General features: G+C 40.9%; 1 protein-coding gene across 1 annotated transcript; it reads right to left on the bottom strand.

Annotated features, from left to right (window-relative positions):
- Positions 1–4546: 4546 nt before the first annotated feature.
- On the bottom strand, positions 4547–21007 carry cabp1b (calcium binding protein 1b; the record flags this gene model as incomplete). Its single annotated transcript, XM_080865096.1, has 8 exons — positions 4547–6630; positions 8716–8788; positions 8902–8976; positions 9072–9181; positions 9819–9962; positions 10068–10098; positions 10979–11146; positions 20300–21007. The coding sequence occupies 8 exons, from the start codon at positions 21005–21007 to the stop codon at positions 6605–6607; spliced, it is 1335 nt and encodes a 444-aa protein (XP_080721222.1). The 3' UTR covers positions 4547–6604.
- Positions 21008–21613: the final 606 nt, after the last annotated feature.

Here is a 21613-nt window from a genome sequence, read left to right as displayed (position 1 = left end):
GCTGTTATCGCACGGAGAACAACTGAAACACTCAGCTTCAGGGAAAGTCGTCTGTGCTGTTTAAAGCCATGCTGTCTGAAATCAGAATGGAGTAAGTCATTAAGTCATTGGCACCATTTGGCAAACACAGCACAAAATACCATGATAAGAGATGCAATAGCACACTTGGGGCTCCCTTTCAGGTGACTTATCATTAAATTAATTAAGAAAAAACATCTGATTTTTCAAATAAACAATGACTTTTCTCTGAGAGCCTTTGTAAGCCAAAAGTTTCTTCCATCCTTTGAAGACTGGCTTAGTGGCTGCTGCTCACAGCTGTAGGCTGATTGTCTTCAAACACTGGAACATGTTTGATTGCTGTCAGAATCAATGTGTAGATGCACAGAATAATTTTAATAACAGAATCATTTGAGGTTCCCTCACTATAGTATCACTAGAGCAGGTGACTGGCTAGAAGCTTGTACAGCTGCACAAATATGAAAAATAATGGAAAGGTTTATCTGTTTACTGTGATGACAGCAAATGCATCTTAGGATAACTATGACTAAATATTCAACCCCAGGTTTTAGATAGGGGAGATATTATCACCCTCATCTGACATTGGGTACCAAGCCCCAAGTGTGGCAGAGCACTGAGTGCAAGAGTAGCTAACCTGAATCTGGAAACTGGTTACAAAAGCTACGTGAGCAATACTGTCAAGGGGGCCCGAGGGCCTGTACAGAACTGAACTCAAGTGAAAGACAGGCGTGCAGAGTTCAAAGTTCTCAAATGCTTTATTTAACTAAGGCACAAGGTATTATTTAATGTGGTGTACAAGAATTAGAAACTTGTGGTGAAAGATACACTCAATACTATACTTGACGTGAGGCTGAAGCTAGAAACTTGTCTTGACTAAACATACAACACAATACTTGGCATGATGTTCAACATGACGACAAGAGGGGTGCTACACAAGGCTTGTCAAGAATGAATGACCTAAGATCCTGTGGGACTTCCAGCAGACATAGTAGTTGTGGACAAGCAGAGGAAGGTGGTCGTAGTGATAGATGTAGCTGTACCAAGTGATAGCTACATCAGGAAGAAGGAACACGAGAAGCTGGAGAAATATCAAGGGCTGAGAGAAGAACTCGAGAAGATGTGGAAAGTAGTCCATATTTGGTCCATATTAACATGACAGCATCACACAGTTGTTGCAGATTTGTGAGCTGCACATGTACAATGTGACTCCTGTTCCATCCCATCCCAAAGGTGCTCTATTGGATCGAGATCTGGTGACTGTGGAGGTCATTTGAGACATTGTCATTCAGGATGGATCTCTGCTTCCATGCTGTTTACACCAAGACTCATCATATCAGTCAACATGTTTCTAATTTTTCTGTCGTCCACTTTGGAGAACCCTGTGAAACAGCTCAATTTTCTACTCTTAGCTGCCAGGAGTGTCTCCTTATGTGGTCCTCTTCTGCTCCTTTTGGACCATTCTGTATAAATCCTAGAGACGATTGTGCAGAAACTCCCCAGTAGAACAGTTAAATCGCCTTTCACCATGTGAACATACCTAAATGCATTGAGTTGCTGTGTGATTGACTGATAGATAATGAGCTAAGATTTTGAGCCTGGTGCACCCTATTGTATAACTGGGAAGGGAAGGCAATGTCAAGAACAGGAAATTCGTTACGAAATAAACATAAACTATTTTAACGTTTTACCTTAAATGCTTTTATATTTTATTAACAAAAGTTGTGTTGAAAAGGTAGCAGGGGAGAAGAGTCTGATCTTTCACAGGAAAAAAAGGATATGATGTTCTTATACATAATATAAATGATAAATGTTGTATCAAAACACACAAATGTGCTTGATGAATAATAGCCAGGGATATTTTAGGTGGTCATTCGCGAAGATACAAACAGGAACAGTCATTTAATGTTACTTTAGCAGACTTAGCAGTGTTACTTCTTTCTTTCAATTTTTTCAAACCTATCTGTTATGAGTTTTAACAAGTTTACTTTATGTTTTATAATCATCGCCCCTTAATTTAAATAATGAACTTTTTAGCCATTGAAGTCTAAAACTACTAAAGGTAGTTCTTACCGGCCATTGGATTTACCGCCGCGTCAACAAGGATTGAGATGGCAGGTGGTGTTCCATCTGGACAGTCCGGACTGAAGAACAGGGATTTCTGACACTGTGCTGCCTGTGCAGCCTCTCAGCAGCATGCTGTGGCTGCAGATCACAGGCAGACAGAGCTGTATAGAGTTAACAAGGCAACAGGTGGCCAATGAGGGCTGCTGTCACTGCACTGTGGATTGAACGTGGTATTAATCTGATTACAGTAAGTATGCCAGAAAACACTGTAGATGACATGAAGTCAGGTTCTTACAGCTTTGTATTCCCACCTGGAAAACCAAAACAGATGACAATGTTATGAGGAGCTACTGTTATTTACATCAGTTTTATGCTTTATATTCTGACTATGTTAAATTACATTGTCCCTTTTAAATAAATAAATGAAACAAATGAAGTTAATCTGCACCAATGAGCAAAATGTAATATAGAGCACCCTTGCGCTTCTAAACCACCCATTTAAAATAACATGTATACGACTGGCTGCATTGTTACACCTGCATCAGTTATCACTGATATTTGCAGTTTATTATTTTCCATCTATATTAGAAATATCAAAGCTATCTGATCATTTGGTGTTGTGTCCTGGGTGTTTTTATTGTGATATTTCTGAAGTTAAAAAAGCAAATAGTGTAGATTTGCCAAGTATTTGCAACTCATTAATTTTAAAATGCCCTGTATTATATAGCCAACTGCAAAGACAAGGATGAAGCTGGACAGATGTGCAAACTGCATTGGAGCACTGGAGGCATGGAGAAACTTTGGGCTCATGTACTGAGCATAAGTTTAATTTTCCAAAATTACTGAAGGTGTAAGGAAAGCAAAACACAAGTTCAGCTACAGGCCACTTGAAATGTCAAAACACCATTTTGTGTGTTTCCATTTTATTTTGTATGAAAGTGTGTATAAAACAAAACATAGGAAAGAGAAACACAGCTTACAGTGTGTTTGTTTCTACTATATGAAGTCAGTTTTGAGCAGATTTTAAACTACTAGCACCTTGTTTTCCATCTTATCTTCATTTCTTACCTTATTCCATACTTCCACGGCTCATTTATAAACTTTCCTGAAATGTTTGGTGATGCTTTTTTAACTTTTGAACCTGAGTTTTGGTAACAGATTTTACTGACTTTGAACATGGTATGGTTGTTGGTGCCAAACAGGCTGGTCTGAGTATTTCAGAAAATGTTGATCAGATGGGATTTTCCCATAAAACCATCTCTAGGTTTTACAGAGAATGAAAAAGAAGAACTGGTGGGAGCTGATATAAAAGCAACGCTATCAAATTACCGCTTGTTTAAACCCAGGTATGCATGTGAGCATCTGAACACACGGCATGTCAAATCTTGAAGCAAGAAGTAACAGTTCGAGCTGGAAATGTTATATGATAGTGTTGGGGGTATTTTCATGGCACACTTAGTACCAACTGTGTATTGTTTACACACTATAGCCTAGCTGAGTATTGTTGCTGGACATGTCCATCCCCTTTCGATCACAGTGTATCCATTTTCTGATTCTTTTCTCAGCAAGGTAATGCACCATGACACAAAGCTCAAATCATATCATTCTGGTATCTTCAATATAACGGTGAGTTCACTGTTCACACAGAGCACATTTGTGGGATATGGTAGAACAGGAGATTCTCATCATGGATGAGCAGCAATTGTGTGATGCTATCATGTCAGTACGGACCAAAATCTCTGAGGAAAGGTTCCAGCACCATTCAATGGGTCAAAAAGAAGTTCTGAAGGCATTTGGGGATCAAGGCTAGTACTAGCAAGGTGTACCCAATAAAATGTCCATTGAGCATATTTCCAAATCATTTCTAAGTTTTTTTTTATAGTATTAAGTATTTCTGTCTCACCATTTTTAGACTGAACATGCAACTTCAGATTTCCAAGTAGTGCACTCTCACTCCTCACAGATTGTATCACTCTATCTCCACCTCAGCATTTATCTGTTGACTCTGACTATTTGTATAAAGGAGCTATTTTGCACATATCCTCCAGTCTCTGCTTCTGAATAAACTCCACATAAGAGGAGAAATGTCCCTTTTTGGTTTCTCTAGAGTCCGGAAGCAGTGGGTGGAAGTGAAAGATAATGAGGCATCCAACAAGGGTTTCTTTTTTGTTATGTGAAAATGTGAGCAGATGCTAGTATGGAGTGCAAATACTACAGTAGGTCTGATGAGAGTCAAGTCTCAATATTTTCAAAGTTTCTTTAAACAAGAATCTTATTGTCCAATAAAAATGTGAATTCTGTGACACGACTCCAGTCAAAAGAAAGAAAGGAAACATCCCCATCACAGTGTTTGAGGTTAAGAAGAAACACACATTCACACATGGCCTAATCTCAATTTGGAATAAAAATCTTTATTTCTTTTAGATTCTGCTACAAATTGCAGTAGTTTATTAGCATGCATAGTTTCACACAGTTAAAACAAGTAAAATCACAACTCTTTCTTCTTCTTTTTTTAAACAGCATGCATATACCCTCACATCCATTCATGAACAGTCTACAAATAATTTAGCTGTCCCAACAACTAAAGCGCATTTCACGCAGTCGTTTTGAAAAGGTAATTCAGTGCATCAAATTTCTGAAAAATATTGCATCTACTTACCAAACTGGATTAGACTCACAAATAATGTTTGTAAACTTTCTTTGGCTTTTTATTTTACCATAAAGAAGCTTCCACTGCTTCCTTGGAAATAATAATGACGGTAAGGAAGCTGGTACACTACATGGACAAAAATATTGGACCACCCATAGCTTCATCTTAACAAGACATATTAGACAATTCTCCAACGTAGTGGGGACCGTTTGGGTAAGGCCCCCTTTTTTTTGTTCCAGCATCAATGTACTCGAAGCAAGGTCCATAAAGGCATAGCTGGTGTGGGAGAACTTGCAGAGCTCTGACCTCAACCCCGACAAACACCTTTGGGTTGAAGTGGAATAGAGATCGCGACCAATCACACACAAAAAATGATTCTTCACCCTCATAAACACGAAACAATAATTTTGAGCAAAGTGCAACTGAACTATATAAAATCAAAGGTCAATTTATTCAAATAAGTCATTATTAAAGAAAATATATTTTGTATAATCTAAATATATGCCAATCAAGTGCATTTAATTCAATTAGATTCAGTTAAATTTATCATTTGACTTTGTAACACTGTAGCAAAATTAGACAGAGAACTTACCTATCACTTATAGTCAGCATTTCAAACAGAGTTAGAGTGGGAATTAAGAAATGGGATTTAGGTGTAGTGTATAGGTGGCCCAATAGCTTTGTCCGTGCAGTGTATTAAAAATAAGCGTGTGCCAGGAGGGAGTTCGAGAGTGAGGTTGGTCGTTTGACTGATTTTGAGGTATTAAAGGTAAAAGTGTAAATGTTGCACCAAGTGAGATTTTTTTTAACTTCACAAATATTTTGTTCACTCAGCAAAACTCACAAAGAAACTCAAAATTATCAAAGCTCGCTGATGATAATAAAAGCACTAACCCCATCTCTTTACCACCTATAATTTACCTCTTTGTTGATCCCACGCTTGCACAGTCAGGCGTGGATGATTTCTCAGTGTCAAAACATGTTTTGTGTATTCTGAATATACTCGCGGAAGTAATTCAGAAATAGCAAAACACAGCATATATATAAAAAGTAAGGCCTATCTTCAAGATTAGCAAGTTGCAGTTGAAAGAGTCCGTCAGTCTTATGCACAGTGGCAATGACACACACATAAATATATATGTATAGTCTATATATCACAGTAAAATAGGTATAATGTTATTAAAGTCATGAGAACTGTATCGGTGCTACATAACATATACCGAACAAATACTGGGTCACGATAGTCTCCAGTGACATAACACATGTACAGCACAAGGTGGAAAGAAACAACAGTATGCACAAAACACAAACACGCTGCTTGACAGGGGTCACGTAACATGTTTCTATATTGCCATTTGTATTTGTGCTTCAGATACGCTCGGCATTAAAAAAAGGAATGTGCTGTATGAGTTCGGGTGTTTGCTGGCATACTGCTGCTTCTTCTTAATTGCTACAATTATTAAAGTGTAATAGCATGTAGTTTGTAGGTGAGCAAAACAGCTTCACCCATTGAGTCAGGAGAAAAAAGCACATCAACATTAGAAATGTTGTCGTTAAAGGAAAATACGTTTGTAAAAACTACTTTGCAAAAGTCAGAAATGCAGCTATTGGTTTTGTTTATGCTCTTGGAAACAGCAGCAGCATATTATTCTTAACAGTGTTGCTCCTGACTGTAGTCGTCAGCATTTGTGCTTCAGCGTGGCAGTTTCAGGGCAGGGTTTGATATGTTTTCTTGTTTTGTTTTTTTTGCTGTCTTCTTCATTGACAGATTCAGAAGTTCAAGCTTCATCAGTATTCTGTGCTACTTGCACTTCTTTTCCTCCAAAACCCAACAGAGAATCCAGGCTGTCGTTTTAGCTCTCAGCCAGGAACTCACCGAGACATCATCCGCACAAATTCTGAAAATTAAACAAAGGAGAGATTATTCACACAGTGCAGGGACCTCCTGTGGTGGCCAAAACGGAGCAGAACTACGGTATGGTTGTTGGAGATACTGGAGCACAAGCTGACCTTGCTCAGTAGCAGCAGAATATGAGAAAGCCTGTATTTGCTTCAAAGTGCTGAATATATTTATATTGCTTCCAAAAAAAATGTCTTAATGATATCGCCAGAGATCGTGTGCTGCTAAATGAGCATGACTTGATCTCTAGGCCATGCATTAACTTGGGTATTATTACTGCCAATCTATCTCTGTCAACAAAGAAGATATGCAAGTTAAATAGTCAATGACACATCGGCTCATGAGTTTACGTAAGAGAAACTCGGTTTTTGCCCTTTATTTTGTACTGATGATGTCATGGGGCTAATAATATGTTAGTCTGAAGATAGTTGGGTAAATTTTGGGCTCAAACAAGATAATGATCACTGGATTTCACACAGCTATGTTTAGCATTTCTGTGCTTTTTAGCTCATTGTTTTGGCTACACAGACTAGCACTTTGATTTTTCTTCCTCTAAAAGCTGAATGAGAGGAACCCTTGAAGGTCTTTTTTTTAACTGAGTGGTTTCTTGTATATTTCATGACCTTCTTTACAAGATATGTCTTTATTGATATATACTGAGGTGTCAAAACTGGTGTATACAGGTGATACCTTTAAACTTTATGGAATAACAAACTGCTGTGAGCTACTCTCACATCTCCAGTAGCATTGTTTCCAGATGCAGCAGGCAGCTGTTTTCAGTGGTAAAGCGCCAAATGCTAGCCACAACACTGAGATGATGGAGCGTTAAGCAACTAAACAGACAGTATTTGTTATGTCTCCAGATTTATTCCCTGATCTCCGTTTGGTTCTTACGTGTAGTTATGGTTTAGGTTTTGATTTTTCATTTATTTTAAAGTGTGATAAGCCTCCAGCTTTTTGTTATTTGTGGAGTTATTAGTCAGGTATGCACGTTCTGTGTGTCCGTGTTTTACTGTGGCTGTTGCCCAGCTCCGTGATTAGCCTTGTGTATATAAATAGTCCTGTGTCCCCTTTCCTTTGCCGAGTTGTGTGTTATCACATGGTATTTATTTTTTCTTGCGTTTCGACTTGTTTGGCACTTTGCAACAGCCAAAATAAGTCCTTGTTTATTAGAGTTCTGCCTCTCTGAGCTTTGTGTTTGTGTCCAGTACACGTCACATTTACCCTTGATATCAGTTTGCTGTGCTATATTAAAAGCTTAAAAAAAAGCTATAAAGTTCCCAGTAAAAGACAAAAAAATCAATTAAAGTTTAATAAAGATATCAAAAAGCAAAACTACACATCAGGTTGAATCAGTCTGCAGGTGTTACCAGGGCTTATAAAAGTCATAATCGCTGATCCACTTGCATGCACACGATATTAAATAAGTACTGGATACATACTAATACTACAGGATCCTAAAACAGAGCTGAACTTGAGGTTTCAAGTAGATCTGAGTAGACCCCAATTCATACCGTCTATGAGAGCAATTTCTAAACCTCATTTCTTTTTCTACCCAATTATATTTGCTTCCATATCTATTTTTAGCTTTAAAACAATTACCGAGGCACTCGAGCGCATAACCAAGTGCTGAGTATTCATATTTATTCTCTCGTCAGCCTCATTAGCAACCTGATGGTTCTCTCCTGCCTCACATCTTCTTGTACGTTCTTTTCTGATCTTCACCCAAAAACCTGAAATTATGTATCTCTAAGTTTAGTAACACTGCTGAGAACAGCAAAACAGCCTTAAATTTTCATCCCCGGCATCCTGCTGTATACATTTTTCTCTCTGTGGGTAATCTATGAGGTGACATAAACCTTTGGCAAGGAGATTATCTGAGACAGACCTACTGCTTCATCCCCTCACCTCACTCTCAGCATGGTATTGGTATATAAGGCAGACACATAGTGGGATTTTGCTTATATGTGAAATAGCTGTGTGCGTGTGTGTTTCAGAGATAGACTGAAGGTTGAGAGAGAAGGACAAAAGCAGAAAAAAAGGTTATACTGTGTTCCCAGACATACTTCACAGTATTTTCTACCTTCAAAGTCTACACGTCCATCTCCGTTGATGTCAATGTCTCGCAGTATTTCCTCCAGTTCTCTGTGTCCAACCTAGAAAAGTCAGGTTGGTGTGATAGTGTGAGCTTCTGTGGCACAAAGGTTTAAAAGCAGACAGGCTGGACAGTGATGGATGGAAAGCTACAGGCACGAGAGCAGCTCTGTACCTGCTGTCCCAGAAGTTTTTTCATGGCCTCTCTGAGTTCTGCAGTGCTAATCTCGCCGTCACCATTAGTATCGAACTGAAAATGGGAAATAAACACATTACTAAAAACAAAAAATATTTATTGGTATTAAATGAAAATATAGCATTGAAAAAAATCCCGCCTTTCCTTACCTCTTTGAAGGCATCCCTCAGCTCCTTCACCCCTATCATGTCTGCTGTTTCAGCCAGAAGTTTGGGCCCCATGAGTTCAACAAAGTCTTCAAAGTCAACATGTCCTCCCACTGACGGATAAAATGTCAGCTTTTATGAGCAAAAACTGGCAGAATTTTGTTTTCTTCATTTCAACATTATCATATGAATAGTAATGGTGAAGAGTAAACTCTAATTTTAAAGGGTCAGTTTACCCCAAAATCCTGGCAGCTAGCACTATTTATCAATCTTCAATGTTCTGATTGGCCGTAAAGCTGCTTATTTTACCTTTAATATAGCGGTATTAGATGGCAATATGTAGTGATGACCAGAGACCAAGGAAGTGGGAATTTCATGAGTTAAAATGTCCTGATTCTTTTTGTGAAGAACACTAGGATGTCAAATGGCAACCTTTTAAACTTCCAAATAAAGGTTTGGGTAATCCGGTTGTGGCTGTGCAAATCTTGTAGCCAGAACACACAAGCTGAGTGTCACGTTCAGTTTGCATCCACCATAAGGTAAGTGCATTTGGTTCCTTTACATAAAAGAGAAGACTGATATCTCTACAGTCAATCTCTCCAAAACTGGGCGGCTCTTATCAGAACAATCTAGATGGATAAGCAGCGCTACAGGATAAAAGAAGTGAATGCATATTAGGGAGAAATCTCTCTTTCAATTTTTATGCATATTTGGCAATGAATCAAGCACACAGGCACACTTCTAACTTACAGTTCATGTTGATCTGCTGGCTCAGTTCTATTAGCTCCATCTCTGTTGGCATGTATCCCATAGTTCTCATGCAGTTCCCCAGGTCTTTACAGCCAATGAACCCATCTTTGTCTTTGTCAAACTCCTTGAAGGCCTCGCGCAGCTCTGAGACCAAATGAAATTAAGTGTAAATGTGACAAAGATGTGTTGAAAACTACTTCAGAATACTGTAAAATTCACTCTTTAGTTTTTACTAACAACATAGCATACCATCCATTTCTTCTGGCCTCAGCTCTCGATCCTGTGGAGGATCATATTGCAAGTTAGTACCCAAACACTGCTGATATCTTAAAAAATCAGGCCAATTCCCAGCATACAAAATGACACTGTAAAAAAGTAAATTGGCAACCACAGTGCCACAGAGTGCCACGAGCTTTCAGTTTTCACTCCAGCTATAGAGAGAAAGAAATTATTAGTGGGATCACACAGTTAATAAAACATTGAGTCTTCTATTTATAATTAGGCAGTGGGATCAAAGTGAAATACCAGAAACAAAATGTATGGCCTTTGTTGCAGCAGAAAAGAATCAGAACCATTTACTGTGTCTTTAGAACGAATGTGTGCGCAATGAGTGAAAATTGTTAGTATTTAGGGTAAATACAGAGACTAAAGGAAGATGTTAATACAAAATAATATGTGTCAGTCCATTGAATTAGAATAACTAGTCTCGACCACTGTATCCTTTAAGAAGTCCCATATGAGAGCTCATCATCAGAAGAGTCGTCCGCACTGAGGATTTCAGCATTGCTCCTGGCTTTAATAACAAGACCTTGAGTCGTGTTGTCAGCTGCTGGGAATAGATGAAGAGAAATAATCACCATGTGAGTAGCATTTCTGCCGCTGCCATAACCTGTCCTAATAATCCTCCATCCAGCTACAAAATGCATCCATCCTCATGCATAACAGATGCTCACATGCCCTTTCAGCATTCAACTTAAATTATCCAACAAAAAAAACCCATCTTCTAAGCCCGACCACTCTTCAATACATGCAGGAAGTGCTGACATTACAGTAGAAGGTGATTGCTACACACATGGGATTTGGTTGTTGTGCATGTACTGCATTGTGTGCTATAATCTCTCTTGGCATGCATGCACATGATATTTTCTGGACTTACGTACAGCCTGCCGGCTCTCAGCGAAGCCCTTGCGTAGAAAGATGCATGCAGGCCCCAGTATGTTGTGCATGTTGGCTCCATTCTGGGCCAGGGCTACTAGTGGCTCAAGATAGGCCCCCCCAGATCCCCCCTCCTCACAGGATTGCACTGCTTTGTAGTTCTTCTTCTGGTCCTGAAGAAGCATCCGGTGGGTAGCCGGATATGGATGAAGAGGCAAAGACAGGGGTAGAGAGTGTGACTCAGTTTGTTGAGGTATTGTTTCAACAAGGAGCCAACATGGAGATGGGAAGGAGGGAGGGTTCAGAGGAGGATCATAGATGACAGACATATGTCTGTCAGTCATTGGAAAGTGTGGAGTCAGGTGAGTCATGACAGAGGAAAGGATCTCAGTGACAGATAAGTGGGTGTAAAATATAGTGACAGAGCAACTGATGCCATCTACGTATAAATCCATCCGGCAAAAACCATCCTGCACAGCAGAACACTGCAGAGCAGGATGCAGGCCTCTTTTCATGTCACAAAGCAATAGCCTAATGTAAATAGTGCCTATCATTTTTTAATGGTCCTCACAGGTTATTGTGATCATTTTGATTCATTACACAATGTGGTTTGACTTGAGTAGCTTTGGCCATTGTTTCCAGTGATTACGATAACACTGCACTCACCACAATTGCTGAGATGTGGGGAAACAACAAGTCCAACTCCACACACTGGTCACACTTAACTCTGATATCAGTTTTTTTGCTCTACAGGGATGAATTGTAATAATAATAATAATAGTAGTAGAAAGCAGTTGCATGATTGCTCCCCAGATCTTATCACAGAAAATGGAGGGTGCAATATTATCTAAGCAATGGCCAGAACTAACAAAATAAGACCCAAGCTCTACTAAAATCAAAGAATTTCTTAATATTTTTTTTCTACAAGAGTGCTTGTGCTTTGGACTGACACAATTTATTTTTAGATTGCAAATCTGTAAGCAGTAGTACGGTTTTCTTTTAGTTCAGCACGAGGTCAAATAAGGGCATTTAGAGTGTTATAGTGAGTCCATGCAAGTCAGCTACAGCACTATTGCTGGGATTGTTACTTAAAATTACCCAGAAGTGGCTAGTTTTCTGTTTTTTTGTTTTGTTTTTGGGGGGGTTGTGCACATTATAAAACAGTTTTCCTGAAGGTGATGCTGACGTTCAGCCAGCCATTTAATTATAATCACCAATTAGCCAATCAACCAGGGGGCGAATGTTGTTCTCTCACATCAGTCATTGTGATTACCGAGAGGGCTACAAGTTAATTAAAACAGTTTTTCTAAGCCAAATAAGGTCCAGAAGGTCCAGCTGCAGACCAACACAGCTCAGATTGCTATTTAAAAAACAGAGTCTAATGTGCATTTTGGTCAAGATGAGATTAACTAATTTTAATGCACCAATATCTCTTATAAAACATGTCACATTGATCTAGTTTTGAATTACTGCACTTTAACATCCAACTCAATGCAGGAATTTAAAGCTAAAAGGTAGAGAAGTAGACATTATATCACAACGAGTTACCAGCGGACCATTTTGCTGTTGTTTTAAATCTTTCTGACATGAATTTGTACAACGTTCAGATGCTTTATACTGTCAGCACAAGACATCTGCATGCATATGCAATGAAAAATTAATATGCATGCTTGTGCAATATGCACAAACACACACTATTATGCGCTCTACAAATGACCTTCACACTCCATCTGTTACCATGCCAGTCGTCCTGCCAGTTCGTGCATTCCTACAGTTTTCACCACAGGAGCGGATGCCCACTGGGTAATCTGACCAAGTGATGCATGGAGCGGGGCTGTCTGTGGCTATATCGTGCCAGAAAAGTACTATGAACACATGCGCTAGCTTTTATATAACTAAAAAAGAAAATACACGTACACACGCACACACACGCACATACAAGACCAAAGAAAAATCTGAGAGGTTGTCAAAGAAACGCTGAAGTCAAGCAAGAACTTCTTCAGCACTCCAACCAATTTTTGCACAGATGGCATCAACAGTTGCTTGTCATATTGTTCTTCCTCAAGGATGTGCAGCTGGCGCAATAAAGGAAATTCTATTCGTGGGTCTGTCTCCCTGCTACACTGATGGTCTATTCAAGCATACGCTGATACGTGAAAGATGTAATCCAAAATTAGATGTATTAATAAGCCCAAAGACTCTGAGCCAGTGAAAACAGCACACCTGTTTGCAACATTTCCACTGCCTGATCGCATCCTGCAGGTGCTGTTCAACAAGGTAGCATCTTCACCTGGCTGATAAGGTGGTGTGCAGCCTGACTGACCTTAAGTGATGTGATCCTAATTCACAGATGCAGTCGACAGGTCAACCGAGAGGACTGACCAGCCCCTTGAACCTCTATGTGAATACATGCACTGATAAGGAAAGAGAAATCTTTCTGAAGTCCTTAAAAATGTCAACGTGTAAATGCAGACTGAGTTTTAAAGATCAAAACTAAAAGCTCCTGACTTGGCTAAAAGTACATAAGAGACGAGCTTTAATCTTAAATTATTCTGCTGTTATTCTCCACACAGCCTGAATGTAAAATATCTAACAGTACGCCAGCTCAGTCAGTGCAGATCCAGTCAACTAGCCATCGGTCAGGTTGGGGACAAACCATTAGAAAAACATGCACCAGGAAGGAGGAGATTCAAGGAGAATGAAAAACCTCAAAGCGGACCTTACCTTCTTGGTGAAAATTTTAAGCGACTTTACAGAGTTGCCCATTGCAAAAACAAACAAACCAAAAAAAAAAAAAAATCTTCCTGTCTTATGTTTTCTCTCTAACTGTGGCTGTGTTAGTGAGCCTGCATGTAAGTGCACGTGTATGCATGTGTGTTTGCAAGTGTTTCCAGGCATGCATGGGAATAAGAGTGATTAGAAAGCGAAAGAGGGTTCAGTGGGTCATTGACTAATAAAGGAAGACATTTGGGAGAAGGCAGGGAGAAGAGCAGGGATATAATAGGAGGTACGAGGGGAATAGGACGGAGAGGAGTGTGCAGGGAGGACCTGGAGGCAAGGACACTGGAACGAGGGGGAGGGACACTGAGACAAAGGGAGGGAAATATGTAAACAAGAATGACGGACAGGTCAGAAAAAACACAAAGATGCGTGAAAGAGAGGAAGCATGCATGTAATCAGCTCGAGATGCAAATGCCAGAAGTAGAAAAGAAAGACTGCTTATTCATTCTATCCTCTCTCCTACTGTGTCTTCCCTCCCTCTACCCTTTCTCTCTTCTCTCTCTGTCTCTGTTATCTCTCTCCCTCTCTCTCTCTTCTCTCTCTGTCCGTCAGTCTGTCTCATGCTCTTTTCCCCCTCAATTGCTCCCCCAAGTCCTGCTCACCCCACAGTTCTAAACCATCTATACGAATGTGACAGAAGAAGCTCGTTCGGACAAGCATATTACCTTCCCCTGAGCAAGATGCTGGAGACACTAATCCAAACATGCACACACGCACATGCACACACAGACACATCTCTCTCTCTCCCTCTCTCTCTCTCTCACTCGTACACACGCTCGATTAGACACTCTTGGATGTGGGGCTGTGGAGCTAAAAATATAACACACGCTCTCTCTTCCCCCCTATTCCCACCACTCTACCCCCAGCATCCATCCCTGCTCTCTCTCCCTCTCCCCGTATGTGTCGACCACACACATACACACAAAGACGTAGAAGCATCACAAAGTCACGTTAAGCTTGAAGGGCTCGGATTCAGATCAAAGCTAAAATGTGCAAGAAATGACACATGGATTCTGAACCACCGCGCTGGAGGATTCAAATCAGTGTGTGCAAATGCAAACACACACAGACGGAAAATAAATGCTCTCTCTCAGCCTCACACACACACACACACACACACACACACACACACACACACACACACACACACACACACACACACACACACACACACACACACACACACACAAGCATACATTTGTTGTCAGGCACAATGACCAAAAATGTGGCTTTCTAAAAATGAAGCCTCTGTAAAAACAGTAGTGAAAAGGATAATGCATGCAAATGCAAATGTGGGCTAATTGACTGATCAACACTTTGTCCTACTAGGCTTCACATTTAAAGTAAATGCTGTACCTTTTATTCCAGGGTGCAATAAAAACTTAACAAACAAAAATATGAGCTTAAAGTTAATTCACTCATTTCATTTTGTCTCACTATATGTGTTTCCATACCATTTTGCATTTACTCGTTAGTTATTATTGACCTCTGGTTCTCTTCCACAGTGTTTCTTTTGTCCCGTCTTCCTCCCCTCACCCCTAACAGCTCACGGGAGATGGCCGCCCCTCCCTGAGCCTGGTTCTGCCGGAGGTGTCTACCTCTTAAAAGGGAGTTATTCCTTCCCACTGTCACCAAGTGCTTAGGGGGGCCATCTAATTGTTAGTGTGTCCTCTATTTTTTGTAGCATCTTTACCTTAAAATATAAAGTGCCTTAAAGGGACTATTGTTGTGATTTGGTGATACATACTGTACATATATTGCATGACTTTAAAATGCACAGCGTGTTTATTGCAGGAGTTTTAAGTGAGAATTCAGACATGTTCTTATTGACATGTCCCTCTTAAGTAAAAGCCCTTCCCTCTGAGGCATATTTTAAGGTATGTAAACAAGTTCTGCCTTAAACATTTATTATTTATGACCAGTTTGGGTTTTTTGCATATGATAAAATGAATGATTATTTCTTACAACCAAGCTGTTGTTTGATAGAAAATCTAATTATGTTGGTAATGTTTAAAAAGAAAACTGAGGAGAAGCTTTTAGGATTTTGGTAGTCGTCATTTTATGCAGGAAAAGTTCTTCTTTCTGTCATAAACATCCACCTAGTGGTAACTTAACAGTCGGTTGCTGCGGCACTGACGTGCATCAATATTTCCCCCTCCTGTCCGACCTTGTCTATTCACTGATGTTCTAATAAACACATTCACACCCAAGTTGCTTCACATCTATCTCCCATTCAATATCTGAGCGGCTCCTCTGCGTTGTTCCTTGGGTGATTCATCCAGCCTCTCACCACAGGCTCATTGTGAACTTCAGAACACATCAGACGTCAGACACAGGAGCCGTCAGCTCTTATAATGTCACACCGTAGTGTGCACGGGCATGAGATCCATCCCTCTCTCTCTCTTTTTGCTGTATCCTTTCCCTTTTCCATCATACTCACTCTCGGATACTTTACCCACTAAGAAGCATGTCATTTACTTTCGTTGATATTAGTATCAGATGGTTATGGGGTGACCATTTCTCAAGAGTCTACATACGCGCACAAGGCAGGAATCTAAATCAAACAGGAATATTAATCGTTTCCTTTGCGATTTATTTGAGATTTGAGGTCAAACATAATCCTGTTTCATCCATCCTCGGCCATCAGCTGTGTTAAATGAGCTGAGAGAAGTAGGAGGGTGAGGGAGGGGACTGATGCAATAATAAGCTCACATGAGTTCACCAGCCGTTGTCCTCTAAAGCCACCGAGTTAATATTACACAAACAAGGAGACTGTGACCACAGAATTCATGTGGTTTGTTTGTGAGTTCGTCATCAAAGGACATCCGAGCGGTGAAAAGACACGCAGTGCGCACTTGCGTCATCTTCTTGTGTTTGGGTTGAGACGTCACAGTTTTTATCCTGCAGCTGATTCATTCATTGGAGTCAGATTATAGTCAGTATTTAAGTATTTTTCTTTCAAACATCTGCTTTTATGTGAGAGGAGTTAAACATCCAGTGTGTCAGCAGGGGAAAAATATTCATGTGTCTTTTTATTGCATGTCAGTTATTGCTGATTTTTTTTTTCTCTCCCTCTGAGTCATTTATCCCTTCTAGTCTGTCTCGCAGTCTCTCACACTGATTTTCCCTTTCAGCCTCAGGTCTGCATCAATATTTAGCATCATCACATGGGCACACATGCACTCACACACACACACACTTCATAATGTAGCATGTGCATGTGTGTGCACGGGCCTCTAATCCTCATCTCAAAAAAGGGGTTTACCTCCTTCTTGGAGATATAAATATACCTACCATATGTCTAAAAATAGCTTTGTATGTTCTAGATATGTTCTTCTTATTTTCACCCTGATCTTTCTCCTCATATTACTCATTTGTGCTCCCCCCCCTGTAGGCACTCTCCTTTTATCCCCTCTCAAACGTCACTATGACCCAGGTCAAAAAAGGAAAAAGGAAAAAGGAAAGGAAGAGAAGGAAACATCAGTGCGTGCGAGTACAAGACGAGTAACAGGAAGTGGACTTAATCTGTGTTTTAAGACCTTTTCCTTAGATTGTCTTTTCAGGTGGGAGCGAGGAAGTGAGAGGTGATGAGCGTTTGCTGGTATAACAATCATCAGGTCTGCCAGTAAAGGCGCTCACTATTCCTATTTTACATCCTTTGTCCCCCTCATTTATGCGATTCCTCCCCGCTCCCTTCACTTTCTTTTCCGGCCCTTTCGCTTCTCCTGGCTCCCTGATGTGACATTCTCCCCCCACTCCACCCCCTCTATCCCTCACCCGCACACTGGCAGCTCAAAAACCTTGGTACAAATGATACTTGCTCCCTCTGCTGGTCAATGCACATCCTTCAACTATTATTTTAGAAAAAAAATAAGAGATTTCTCTTCATAATAATTTCTCATCACACATCTTTCAATAACAGTTCTCTACTACATTTCCACATTTCCTGCGAGAGTGTGCAGAACAAGGTCACAAAAACCGAGAGCTGTAGTTGGACTTTTAAAATAGAAACAAATTTTCTACTGGGACGTAAAAGTGCTCTGTCCTCGATCAAGGTGTCCTTTTAAACCCGAATGGTTCAAAGGCCAGAATGTGCTGGGATAATGGGAGCTAATTACGGTGCATGGATGCTCTAAGGATAGAAAATTTGAGTGAATCACAGTGCCACAATCTCCCTATAACAAACAATCGGCAAAATGCAAGCGGCAAAACACATTTGTCCTTATTCTAACCCCCACACTTGCCTCTGTGGTCATCGTGAGTCATCATGATTCACGTATTAAAATGTGAATTTTAAGATGACGGCTTGAAAAAACATTCACCGTCTTTCTCAATCAGGAAGCGCACTTGCAGAAGCCTGAATATTTTTGCCAAGACAAAACAAAAAGTAATAAAAAGAGGAAAAAAACACCCTGCCCTCCTCCAGTCTCTCATAATCAGGTCTTGTTGGGCTATTTTTAGCCTTCTCTACATGCAGCGAGTGTGTTCTGTTAGGATTGTGTGCAGATCTTGATGTTACATAAGAAAATATGAAAAGAAAGAGTTTGCAGGGAGTTTAATGCCTCATTGCTGGACCCGGTGTCAAGCTGCCACATCCCGATTTAAGAAGTACTAAAGGGCATACTATGACGATTGTGTTGTCAAATAAATGAAACAGCTTAGGTAAGACGCTGAGCAGGTGCAAAAGAAGAAATAAATAAATAAGAAAGCATGCCTGCATAAGCCTTCTCAGCTTTCTTCACTTTTTGTCCTCACACATGCATCATTCGCTTGCTGGCTCCCTCACACAAACACTGATGCACACAGACTCACAACTAGCTCGCGTCCACTCACAAATTCATTTTAGCTTTTGACGGCCGTGTTTGGTATGACTGAACTTCCGGGCGATATCACAAAACAAAGCACTTTGAGAATTTGATTATTTTCGTCCAAAATCAGAATTAATTACAGTAGGTTTGCTGGTTTGGTAAGCCTGCATTTTCAAATTACATTTGTAGCTTTTTATACTTTTTCTAGCTTTCACAAATGTAATTCTTCCTCACTGTTCCCCTGAATCAAAAATCTGAATTTTTCCCATGTGGGATCTAGGCAGAAAATATCAGATCTCCTTATTCTATGCACATCAGCAGCTCTGGAGACTTTATATAGCACACCGCTGGAATGGATTTTGCCTCACTGGAACCCCTAAGACTGATTGAAGCTCTGGCCTGGATTGAGGAGTTATTTCTAGAACACATTAGCACACTGAGAGGTAATTGTCTCCTCTTTAGCTTTTTATCATCCAAAGATGATGAAGAAGGATTTTAAGTGAAATGAGAAAAAAAAGATGGGGTGGAGGGGGTTGAAAAATCTCATGTGCAGCTTCCTGATCTGTCTGAGTAACAGGAGGAATTTGGCACCCTTTGTAGAAAACTAGTTTATTTGGAAGTGAACAGGTGGTGAAGTGACGCAGCCTGCATTTGTCACTCACCACGTTATTGGCAAATGTTACGAATGATATCTCTACAAACGCTTCACTTACCGTTGTGTGTGTGCGTGAGACACACGGGCTCTCATCACTGAAACATTTTCCACACAGGGGGGTAAGCTGATCCCCCTGCTGTCACTCAGGTGACAGCAACAATGAAAGTGACTGCATTCATATCGGGATGCATGAAAGACTACAGAGAGCGTGAAAGTAATGGACACCCAAAACAAACAGGAGCCAGATTCGGACTGAAAAGATGCATTCATTTTTAATCTGCCCAGAACGGGTGACACCCTGTCAGTCCAGCCTCACCTTCATCTCACCTGTGAAACCTGCTGCTGAATTTCAGCAGCTCTTATGAAAAGCATGTATGCTGCAGTTAATGGACCAAACCTTTGCAGCAACGAACAGGAACCCACAAGTAAAAAGCTGAATATCTAATGAGCAATATTTATTTTTATTCATTTAGGATTGTTTTATTTATGTCCTTTTATACTGAAAGATCTGCTTTGACCCTGAATTGGATAAGAAAAAGACAATGGATGGATAGATGGATGGATGGATGGATGGATGGATGGATGGATGGATGGACTTTCAAAACATTTTCTTTTTTATCTGTGAATGGAGATGGTCTGAATGTGATGTCCACACAGAACATGAAGATCCAGTAGTGCAATCCAGTAAGGACCTCAAAGTGAGCAAGCCGCATCACTTTGTAAATAGACGCAATTTTGATCTTTGTGGGGGAATAACAACGTTTTTCTCTTTAGTGCAAATAATTAAAAAAAAAACAGTGTTCCAGTTTCTTCTGGTTAATGAGTCTGCTTTTTTTTTTTTTATTCATGCTGCTACTGAGCAGTAATACAGCTTGATATTTTTCCCTTTGCATTATGCTACAACAAAACTCTGCAGACTTAATGTCGAAACAAGATATTGTTTAATTTAACTTAAAAAGATTTAGAAAACTTAAAGAAGGTCAATCTATAAATTAATTATGACATTCAATTTTTCCCACTTTTATCAACTTTCGAACACTTTCGAAGTTTAAATGTTCTCCCCTCCCCACAAACCTCCTTACCTGCCCAAAAACTGATTTCACTATTGGATGAAGACTGGAGTCATACTCAGAGGATGCTGCGTTTAGTCTTTTGGTTTTGCGGCTGGCCGCTGGCCGGACAGGTGCGCTTGTCGCAGGTGGGTCTGAGCTGAGGCTGGGTGATGACCCGGTGACGACTCTCTCGCTGGACTCGAAGAAGAAAGCTGCATCGTCCTGGTGTTTTGGATAAGATGGGGTTGGTGAGGTTCTCCTGTCGTGTCTGGATCCGACCTGCGGATGCACAGCGGGAGGCACCTCACCTCGAGTGGAGTCGTGGTGGTGATGATGATGATGATGATGAGACTGTTTGGATCTCGAGGACCCGATGTGCTGTTTCTGATGCCTGTTCATCCTGTGCCCCACATCCTCCTGAGTGTATTCTTCATCATCTTCATCATCAGCCAGGGTGGTCGGCTGCCGGTGAGTATGACTTTTCGGCGTCCGATGATGGTCACTTAAATGTCGAGAGTCGGCATGTCTTGGTTGGCAGAGAGGTCTCCGCACACTGGTCTCGCAGTCTTCCCTCCAGACCGCGTCCTCGCTGCCTCCAGCTCCGGCGGGATGATTGTGGTGAGAGCGCTGGCTCCTGTGACCGTGGGGACCGCGATCCCCGTGGGCAGACCTGCGGTGGGGCCCCGATGTTCTAAGAAGAGAGGTGGTCGACTCGCTTTTGGGAAGAGATGAGCTCATCGTCCGCGCTCGTTTGACAGGCGAAGTGAAGCTGAGGAAGGATGAAGGTCAAGCAAAGGAAAAGAAGGCAGTCCTCCGCCACGTGCAGGTGTTCAGCCTCAGACGGTGGGACCCCGCTCTTTAATCCACATCCACGCGCTCGATCAACACTTGACAGAGCGCAGAGAGGAAGTTGGAGCACCTGAGCGAGAGAGTGGCAGCAGAAAAATGTAGAAGTTGAGCTCTGTCAGCTAGCCGGTCAGTCACGGGGGCTCCGCTAAGTTTGGATGACAGCACTGTGTTGCGCTGCCGCGTGTCACATGCGGCAGCAAGTTCACTCCGCTCCACGTAACTACACATAATTTCACACGTAATGAGCAGCTCGATTAATTTTGCCCCCCCCCCCCCCCCCCTTTTTTTTTTTTTTTTTTTTTAACGAGCAGTCGCTTGGACGTTTCTGCTCACGTTCATGTTTTACATACAGTGGATGATGTATCAAAATCACAAACATCGACAGAGAAATGGTATTAGACCAGACAGCAGTCAGGACTAACAAGTGGCTTCAGTGACATTAACGCGAGTGGACGGTGGTCATTGTTTTCAAGGACGGGCAAGGTAGATCCCCTG

This window comes from Rhamphochromis sp. 'chilingali' (genome assembly GCF_963969265.1).
Source record: "Rhamphochromis sp. 'chilingali' genome assembly, chromosome: 2".
NCBI classification, from domain to species: domain Eukaryota; kingdom Metazoa; phylum Chordata; class Actinopteri; order Cichliformes; family Cichlidae; genus Rhamphochromis; species Rhamphochromis sp. 'chilingali'.
The sequence above is the reverse complement of the archived record's forward strand: the minus strand, read 5'-3'. Positions and strand labels throughout refer to the sequence as shown.